Source organism: Camelina sativa, chromosome 8, assembly GCF_000633955.1.
Source record: "Camelina sativa cultivar DH55 chromosome 8, Cs, whole genome shotgun sequence".
NCBI classification, from domain to species: Eukaryota; Viridiplantae; Streptophyta; class Magnoliopsida; order Brassicales; family Brassicaceae; genus Camelina; species Camelina sativa.
In genome coordinates this window covers 25,212,129-25,222,035 of record NC_025692.1, presented here as the reverse complement: position 1 = coordinate 25,222,035, position 9,907 = coordinate 25,212,129, and the positions used below count along the sequence as shown (strand labels likewise).

General features: G+C 36.4%; 3 protein-coding genes across 3 annotated transcripts in view; 1 reads left to right on the top strand and 2 right to left on the bottom strand.

Moving 5' to 3' along the window:
* LOC104708530 (RING-H2 finger protein ATL43-like) lies at positions 1-1,550 on the top strand. The gene has a single exon (XM_010425119.2). The coding sequence runs from the start codon at positions 115-117 to the stop codon at positions 1,327-1,329; it is 1,215 nt and encodes a 404-aa protein (XP_010423421.1). The 5' UTR covers positions 1-114; the 3' UTR covers positions 1,330-1,550.
* LOC104708529 (probable sugar phosphate/phosphate translocator At5g05820) lies at positions 5,135-7,827 on the bottom strand. Its single transcript, XM_010425118.2, has 4 exons — positions 6,966-7,827; positions 6,367-6,470; positions 6,028-6,256; positions 5,135-5,742 (listed from the first exon to the last, which is right to left on the bottom strand). Exons 1-4 carry the CDS (start codon positions 7,410-7,412, stop codon positions 5,596-5,598), a joined length of 927 nt encoding a protein of 308 aa, XP_010423420.1. The 5' UTR covers positions 7,413-7,827; the 3' UTR covers positions 5,135-5,595.
* Positions 8,284-9,907, bottom strand: part of LOC104709924 (zinc finger BED domain-containing protein DAYSLEEPER-like) — a 2,905-nt gene continuing 1,281 nt past the window's right edge. Inside the window, exons 2-4 of the mRNA XM_019228842.1 lie at positions 9,006-9,574; positions 8,606-8,924; positions 8,284-8,520 (exon numbers count right to left, since the gene is read on the bottom strand). Coding sequence (XP_019084387.1) covers positions 8,468-8,520; positions 8,606-8,924; positions 9,006-9,574 — 941 coding nt within the window. The 3' untranslated portion in view covers positions 8,284-8,467. The remainder of the gene's footprint in view (positions 8,521-8,605; positions 8,925-9,005; positions 9,575-9,907) is intronic.

Genomic DNA, 9,907 nt, shown 5'->3' with positions numbered 1-9,907 from the left:
CTCAGAAAAGTGTCTCCCTTATTTTCAGGCACTTCTCAAAAATTAAATATAAGAATTTTAGAAAGAAAAAAACCATTTTAAAGTCTAAAAGACCTTCTCTTTCAACTAGAAGCCATGTCTTCAACCTTGCTACTACTTCTGCTCTCTCTTCTATCTCTCTTCCTCAATGTCTCACTCGCAGACAATCACACGGCGGTTGTCATAACAAACTCAAACACTACGTCGCCACTTCCACCTCCACTTCATAACTTAACTTCCTCTTTCATGCCCGGAATCGCCGTTGTAATCGCCGTCCTCACCGCGTTTTTCTCTCTCACTTTCTTGCTCCTCCTCTACGTCAAACACTGTAAACGACGAAACGACGGCGTTTACAGTAACCACCAGCAGCGTTTCGCAGTCTCTAGATACGGAGGTGGGTATTACGCCGGAGGAGTTGTACTAGGGAGGAAAAATTCCGGTATAGACCGGTCCGTGATTGAGTCTTTACCGGTTTTTCGGTTTGGTGCGTTGAGCGGTCAGAAGGATGGTTTAGAGTGCGCCGTGTGTCTCGCTCGGTTCGAACCGACGGAAGTGCTGAGGTTACTCCCGAAATGTAAACACGCCTTCCACGTGGAGTGTGTTGACACGTGGCTCGACGCTCACTCCACTTGCCCGCTTTGCCGTTACCGGGTCGACCCGGAAGACATACTCTTGATCAGTGACTGTAACTCCTGGTTCGAGCTCCGTTTCTCTACTAACCGTCAACAAGAAGAATCTAACAGTACCGGTTTAACCCGGTTTATTCCGGTTATTAGTCGAATCTCCGGTCGTCATTCGTCAGCTGGCGAACGAGCGAGTCGACGACTCAACGAGATTAGAGCGTCGTCGGCGTCGTCCAAAACGAATCCGGCGCAGTTTCGGAGATCGCTCGATAGCTCTTTGAAAGTTAATAACTCCGGCGAGGAGAAATCGGAAACCGTCGCCGTGAACTGTTTGGATCGGTTACAGAGAAAAGACGGGTTGCTGTTGGTTCCGAATCGGGAGAGTTTCGAAGGGAGATTCGAGCACCGGATAATAATCTCCGGCGGGAATCGAGACGATCAGAGGTGGAGCGAGGTGAGGCCGTCGGATCTTTTGTATCTACGATCGGAGATGATACTTAGCGAATGTAAGAAGTTAGCTACGGCGGAGGGTGGCAGAGATGTAATTAACGGGAGAAGTGTATCGGAGTTAACGAGTATCGAGAGACGGAGGAGATGGGGAGGAGAGCCGAGACAACGACAAGCCACGGCGGTGATTTCGAGGTGGCTCGCTTGGTCCCATCGTGCCTCCGCTTCCAGCGTTGTTTAAAAAAAATTATTTATATACTCCTTTTAATTTTGTCATATAACAGTTTTGGCCTGTGTAGTTTTGTTTGATAACAATTTAGCCCAAAATTAATTTATTCGAGACAATGCAACAGTGGCACAGGTAGGAAGATGCACGAGTGGGAGGAAGCACAAATCATTTCTTTTTTGTATTTTAATTTTTGAGGAAATTATAAGGAAAGTGAAAGGTTGAGTTTTTTTATATTAGTGTCTTGGTGTAATAAAGGGCGAGTATTAGGGATCTGATAACTGGGTTTATTAAAATAAAAACAAATTAGCTCCTAATTTGTCTTTTTCATACATTGAACTCATAACACTAGGAAACATTATGTGCTTGCAAGACAATTTATTAATGAGTTTATATTACTGTTTTTAATAGAATAATGATATATTTAGCTTTGTGTGGTTTTTGAAATATATTAATAATGGTAAAAATGGACTTGTTCTTTCAGACTTTGTAGTATAGTAGTAGCTTTTTTAATTTTGGGACCTCAAAAGAAGGTTCCAATTCAAAAAATTTGACATAAGACAATGCTCTGACACAACTCATGATCCATCTACATACCTCTATGATTATTTGTTGTACATATACATCTAATTGTTAAGTATTTTGTAATTTTAATCACATGATGAAACCTTATGTACAAATTGATTATCTCGATATAATACATGTTCCATACTTTCGAAAACTTTCCAAGTAAACACTATTAGGTGGTATCTTTATGTAAACCCCAAGAAATGTTCAATTCAAAATTTAACTTGTGATTTTTTTTTTTTTGTAGACAGTACTTTTACATCTATCTCTTTACGTACGTGAGACTTTGGGAAGGAGCGATTTAAATTACTTTTACAGTTTTCATTTTTTTACCCTTTTCTACATGAGAATTGTTGTGATGAAAACAAAGAAGTCATAAACGTGCTAAACTGCTATAGTATTAGAGAGAACTCGGTTGTTTTTCAAATTTAAGTAAGTGGCAGATCATTTACTTCCAGAGTCATTGTTGATTGATAGATACAATCAATTTTCGTTACACAATTAATAAGATGATATCGTATTTTCTATTGACTACTTTAAATGTTTGAATTAATGATATGATTTTCTTTCGTGCCATCACTTTACAACTCATCATTTCCAAGTTCCAACATTCTATATTTTTCTTTTTCTTGTTTTATTAGTAATTCATTTTGTGGTTTTTTTTCGACAGCTGATCTTGTTTCGTTCTTGTTGGTTTCGTAACAACCACTTGTGTTGCCCACTCCTCTTTATTAGCTAGATATTGAAGAAAAATAAACGATTGTAGTAGTAGCACACGTAGTACAGGCAAAAGCAAAGCATCACAAGTTTGGTTTATATATTTAGAGTAATCGGTGTATAGTTTGTATGATTGATGATGATGATACAAGATCATAAAAAGTAAGCAATGTTTGCTAGTATTTATTAGTTTTGTTTTATTGATAGAAGTATAGAACAGATATCTACTTTTTATATCATCCAGTCAAATTTATATGACTATTGTTACGGTTAAAATATTTATAAAATGGAATAATCATATAAAATTCAATATTAGTTACGTGCATGAGTTGTCTATATATATGTGATGAACATCAAAGTTCAGATTCATATAACTTGCATGAGTTCCATGAAAGGAAAAAAATCATCAGATAGAGGTAAAAGCATATGTCACAATTGAGATCCTTACTTAATGTTATCCTAAACAGTACTTTTTGTTGTCATTTACATTTTATAATGTTTTGTTTGGACTTACTATGAGAGAGATCGAAAATGAAATGGTTGAATAAATTGACGTACGGTCTGTTAATTACAACAACATGTCGAGAGAAAAAAAATGTTAACAGAGAGATGAAATTATTTGAATCTCAACAGCAAGGGATACATAAAGGAGAACATTACATGTGGCCTTTGCCTGTGTTATCTCATGTATAGTCCATCAATCTTAATTACTAACCATAGAAAATGACATTTTCATTAGAATAAAAACGAATTTATTTTGTCTATTAGCCCTTGCCATGATTTCATCCGCCTAACGTTACTATTCTCCTCTCTATATATTATTGTGCGTTTTTATATGCTTAAGTAAAATAATGACTACAAAAATAGTATACTAGTATTAAAAGTTCCGTGGTAATTAAATACTCCCTCCGTTTCAAAATATAAGATGTTTTAAAGAAGTTTTTTCCGTTTCAAAATATAATATGTTTTAAAGAAGTTTTTTGTTTCATAATATAAGATGTTTTTAAGTTTTTATACAACTTTTAGATTAGTTTAGTATTTTATATTATGCAGTATTGTTTCTGATTGGTTGAACTTGTTAAAAATAAAGACTTCTTAATCTGCGTGCTTTAGTTAAAACATATTACATTTTGAAACGGTGGGAATTTTGAAAGGGAGGGAGTACGAATTCTCCTCTCTATAAATTATTGTGCGTTTTTATATGCTTAATTAAAAGTCTTTTTTTATTCTTTTTACCTTTAGCCCTATGCCCCTATCTATGAGAAGAAGTGAAGAATGGAGTTCCATGAGAAGAATATGATATATGGGCATATCAATAAACAACAAATCTTGGGAAAGAAAGAAATAAATCATTTCCACACAGACTACGAAATCCAAAACTGCTGACAAATCTCAGAGCTCAATGAAAAAAGTGGCCCACAATAGAATCTTTAAAATTACTAGCAGAGTTTATAGAGCTAAAGAGTACACTAGATATGTCAAGATATAGAATCATAATTGCATCCTCTATACAATTTTCTGACAAAATAAGTACTAATTATTATTTTTGATGTTTTAAGAAAAAATTAGGAAATAAATATACTTAGGAAAAACACAAAGTAATTAAAATGTAAATCTTGGAAAGTCTCTAGTGAGAAACCATTGATCAAGAAATAGAAGGGGAGCGTCCAGTGTCCTTTGGGTAAAAGCGTGGATACGTGTGTGTACATGGTCCTCATTATCATCGTCCTGCAAAAAGAGGCCACCCTTAACAATATCTCTCAATTACTTTTCTCGATTCATGAAAAGCCCACTCGAGTACTTGAAAGAGTTTCATAGACTCGACTCAACTGTCACAGTCTCCCAACTCTCTTAATCTTCCAACTTTTTTTGGTTTCTTTTCAGCTTTCTTGTCTGACTTGTAAGTGTATACATTACCAATTTACTCCAACATCTCTTGCCTTTTTCGTTCCTCTCCGACCCCATTTTTTTGGCGTTTTCCACTCTCTATATCTCCTGAATTTTTACTCTTGCTTTTTCCCTGTCGAGAGGGTTATTATTATCACATTACAACTTTTGGTACCAAGACTAATAATAATAAGTGGAGCGAGTCTTCTCCATCACCACACACTCTCTTTACAAAATCTATTTGCATTGGCCTACTTAGTACTAAATTGTGTGTGTGGATTATTGTAGATCATGAAAGTGAGATATGCTGCGGTGAATTCGGATCTACAGCTTGATATGATAATGGCTGCCGTTACCAGATAAAGAAAATGAAGCGAGTGATTTGACAAGACAGGCTATATAGACAAAGACAAGACTGTGTCCTCTTCCGTAAAAAATAACTCCTTTGTCCCCTTCTCTCTGTTAGCTCTTTCTCCCCTGCAGACTGTTATCACTTCCAATTCTGATTCTCTCTGCTCTGCTCTGCCCACAACAGTTACTACACAGCTTTGTGATCTCAACAACTCAGAAACCTTGAGATAGCATAATATTGAATTGAATTCTCGCATGATGACATTACTAGGAAAAAAAGGGGTTTAAAGAACAAAAAGATTAGGAACTTTTTCTCTTTCCATTAACTAATCGGTGTTGTTGTAAATGTTTGACATTACCAAAACTAAAAATGTAAAAGAATCGAAGAAAACAAAAAAAGCTACTTCAACAAACAACCTACGAGAAAAGGCAAGAGAATCCGAGAAAGGACAAAAAGAAAAAAAAGGTTACTTATTCATAGAAAATTCTCTAAATTCTTTGCCTTTGTGTAAATCAATCATCCTTGTGTTGCTTTGCTTCTCGTGTTTCTGCCAACAATATCCATGCTTTTGCCCCAACTTTTCATTAAGACAAGAGTCAGTTATGCTGTGTAAGATTTTGGTAACAGCAAAAGCGACTACTGGCCTGTGTTTTCCATATGGGAGAGAAAAAATAAAACATATATATATATATATATATAAGGAGGAACGAGGAGGAAGAAGAAGAAGAAGAAGCTTGGTGTGTGTGTGTTTGGTGTTCTCATTTGCTTCGTTTCTTGGCTTCGCTGTAGAGGATCACTCCACAGACGGTGAGGGAGTAACCCAGCATTCCTGTTACTGAAACCGGATTCTTAAAGATTAGAATGGAGACCACCACTGCTACAGCTCCTTTGGCGTTTCCTAGCACCTGTCACAGACCAATCAGAACAAGGTCGTATGAGTTTACGTGAATCACATCTTGAGATTCATTTTGAAACGTAAGGGCACAACACGCATATTATCATACACATAAGTACATTTAAAACCAAATCCAACCGAACATCCAAGAAACATGACACTAACAGGATCAAGCTGGTAACTGTTTCTCACTACTTCTACACATACTTGGACCGACTCTGTGTCAACCAAATATAACATATCATCTAAATCTACCATAAACAAGGATGTAAAAAGAAACTGGACTGTAAATTACCTGCAGAGTGAGGGCGCTAGTGTGTTTCGTGACTAAGAAATTAGTCAAGTTGACGAAATAGGCGAGCGCTGAATTGAATAGAAGATACCAAACGATCCTGAAATCATCTCTTGCAAGTGCAATTGTAATGCCGACAACATTTTTCTCCATGATAAGAGTAGCAGGCAGAAGGAACACGACAGCTATTGGAGCCATGTAAAGGAGGAGATTCATGGAGTTGAGCTTTTCCCTTCAATACAACAATTAAGAATCTTTTTAGCAACACTCTTTAGGATATGCAAACTATTGCTACATAGACCTTTAAACAATCACACTGAGACAATGTCAGCCGTATCTTACCCTTCAGAAGAAAGTAAAATTCCTTGAAGCACTGATTTAAGTGCTCTCGCAGCTGTGGCTGCAATGCACATAAGGAATCCAAACAGGTGAAAGCTTGGCTCACCCTGAGACAACCAGAAATTAAGAAATGTCAAACAGAGGAAAGCACTCAGAGAAATAAAGAAGATATCAGAGGAAGCAAACACATCACACAGAGAAAGAACAAAAATTTCCGCTAATCAAACATTATGAGCAACAAATGTTCATAAGGTGAAGAGAGGATGAGTGAAACACAGAATTTCAGCGAATCCAAAACATAAAACAATCCAAAAAATTTCTAATGTGAAACGTAATTCAACAATGTCAGAGCTTAAGAGCTCGTAGCATTGGCCATAAAATGAAACTGAACCAACCATATTAATCTCGTAATGACATCTAAGCTTCTTGCTCCAAAATTATACCTATGATGGCAGCCTATGAATTGAATCAACCAGAGCAATTCAAACTCTAATTCACGCTTTTACTTCAAAACTATATCAATCTCTCTAAGAATCCATCAATTTTATCAAAATGCAAATACTTAAAAAAAGGATTCAACTTGAAGAGTGTTGGAGAATTACCCCACTAGCAATAACAACACCGGTGACAACAGGGACGAGAGTGAAGTAAGTCAACCAAGCCTCCCGCTTAAGGGTCATCAAGTAAGCAAACACGGCCGTGAAAAACGGCGTCGTAGCACCAATGGCCTGGTTAAAGGAAACAGGGAGAAACCGAAGAGAGATGTTCCCAAAGACCACCGACACACAAAAAACGAGGCTTAAAGCAGAGATCTTGAAGAACTGAACACGGGATCGAATGGTCTGCATCGGAACCATCTTCAACCAAGCAATGGCGACGTAGCTGAGCAGGGAACAAGCAGTCATGTGACACATGGTGAGAAAGATTGGGTATTTGAAACCGTAGTTGCTGAGCAAGTACTTGTTCAGCAACAATACTCCAATGTTGGATGAGTACCAAGACGTTACTAGCCCGATTGTGAAAAACCGACCATTCGTCGCCATCTTCATCTTTCGATCTGAATGGAGATTTCAAATCTCAAAAACCCTATTCTATTAACTTTTTGCGGATTTGGGGATTTTGGTGCGAATCGAATCTGGACCCAAAAAAAAAAGTACACAGATTTTTTTAACGAGTGATGAACTGATGATGACAAATGTTTTATTCCATCGATCAGCTGAGAACTCTCTGGGTTTTAGGTTAGAACACGCGAATATGGCTGGAAACGAAGAACCCAGGTAAGCAAAGCAAAAAAGTTGGGATTTTTTTTTGGAGGAAGATGATGAGAAGAAGAAGCTTCAAAAAAAAAAAAGGAGAGATCTTGCTTGGCTTAAAGCTGCAACATCTCTCTCTCTCTTAGTTCCAGTTTTTAAGTAAAATTTTTTTTTATTAATCCTTTTTATTTCGGTTTCATGGTTGTGGTGCGTTAATGTATTGTTTTATATATATACAAAAATGTCAGTTTCTCTAATTTTTATTGACTTTTTAAAAAAAAAAAATTTAGGGTTACTTGAGGATTCAAAGTGTGGAGGAGATGTGTTGTAAGTTGTAACAATGAAGAAAAGGAGCCTGTTGACTTTGTTAGTAATCACACTTTTTGACAATGATTTACGTTTTGTGAATGAATCAAACTAGTACTACTACTAGTTAGGGATATCAATTGGGCTGACCATGTCTAAATGGGTTTGTCCAATTACCTCCATTTTTTTGACATTCATGGTTTAAGCCCAAATAAAACCATGTCCAAATATGTTCAAACCAAATAGGATCATGACCAATTGAGTTGTCTATGAAATCCAGATTATACATAAACTCATCAAATACTTATTTTTAAGATTAAACTTATAAATTCATCATTAACATTCAAAAGTTCATACGAAATCCATAAGTAAGTTATAAATCCATACATAAGTTATAAATCCATACTAAATCCATAAATAAGTTATAAATCCAATACATACTCATACTTAATGGTCTCATACTCATACTTAAATTAATGGTCTCATACTCTCATTCATACTCTAATCTTCTTTCTTACACCTTCTCATTCCTCCCCTTCTTCTTCTCATGTTTCTCCTTCTTCTTCTTCTTTATCTTCCTCAAAAAACTCGGATCCACCTACCAAAATGAAAACTATTAATGAACCATCACTTCATTTATAGAAAACAAAACAAAATCAAGCTATAAGAGTTAGTATACTTACTAATTTCCTCAAAACCTCTTAACCAGTTTCTTGCACAGATAAGTGCTTGCACATTAGATGGAAGTAGACGGTTCCTGTACTTGTTTAGAACTTGACTTCCCACACTAAATGATGACTCGGAAGACACTGTTGTTATAGGAATACAAAGTACATCACATGCCATGCGAGATAACTCTTTAAAACGTGCTGCATTATCTTTCCAATACTTCAAGACATCCAAACTCTGAAACGCAACCATATCCAAAGCTGGTTCATCCAAGTACATATCTAAAGCCGATTTTCCTGTTCCAGCTTTTTGAGAAACAAATGCATAAAAGCCCTACATAATATGACAAAGAACATAATAAGAATAGAGAGAACTGATAATATGACAAAGAACATAACAGAATAAGTTACTTACACCATATCCAGATGGTAGGTTATCCTCCATAACTTGTGAAGTTGCAGCGGTGTTCACAGGATTCTTCTTATAAACTCCATACAGCTTTTCTATCTTCTTGCGGATGTGATCCAACTTAGACTTGCTAGTTGATGGATCTAAAGTGCTAAAGCAGTATTCTAAACAAGTGAACTTCAACCTTGGATCCAAAACAGCAGCAATCGCAAGTATATCACTGTAGTTTTTCCAATATTTGTCAAACTTCCGCTTCATGGTGTCCACCATTTCACAAATGGTCTCATCCTCAGATATTGCATGAACTTCAAGCCAACTTTCAATTTTCCAAACTTGCATAAAGTACAGATTCACAGTAGGATATTTAGAGCCTGAAACAATTTTTGTTATTTCATCAAATGGCCTCAAGAACTCGCATATAAGCTCTGCTCTAGACCACTCCAATTCAGACGGAAACCACTTATAACTCGGCTCCACTTCAGCAAGATTACGCAGCACATCTTTAAATTGGATCGCTCTAGACAACATTAGATGGGTTGAGTTCCAACGTTTTGTCACATCCATAACAAGACCAGCTTTAGTATGAATCCCAACAGTTTCAACACACCCTTAGAACATTTGTTCTCAAGACTCTGAAATCCTCACAAACTTGACACTTTCCCTAATTTTATCTAAAGCTTTCTCTATCACATCTAATCCATCTTGAACTATCAGATTCAAAATATGAGCTACACACCTTACATGAAAAAACTCTCCACCACAGATCAAATCCTTTCTAAGTTGCCTTTTTAGAACTCCTTGCATATTATCATTCGATGAAGCATTGTCTACAGTAATAGTAAATACTTTCTTATCTAACCCCCATGCTTTCAACAACTCAATCAACTTCATACCCAATGCAACACCAG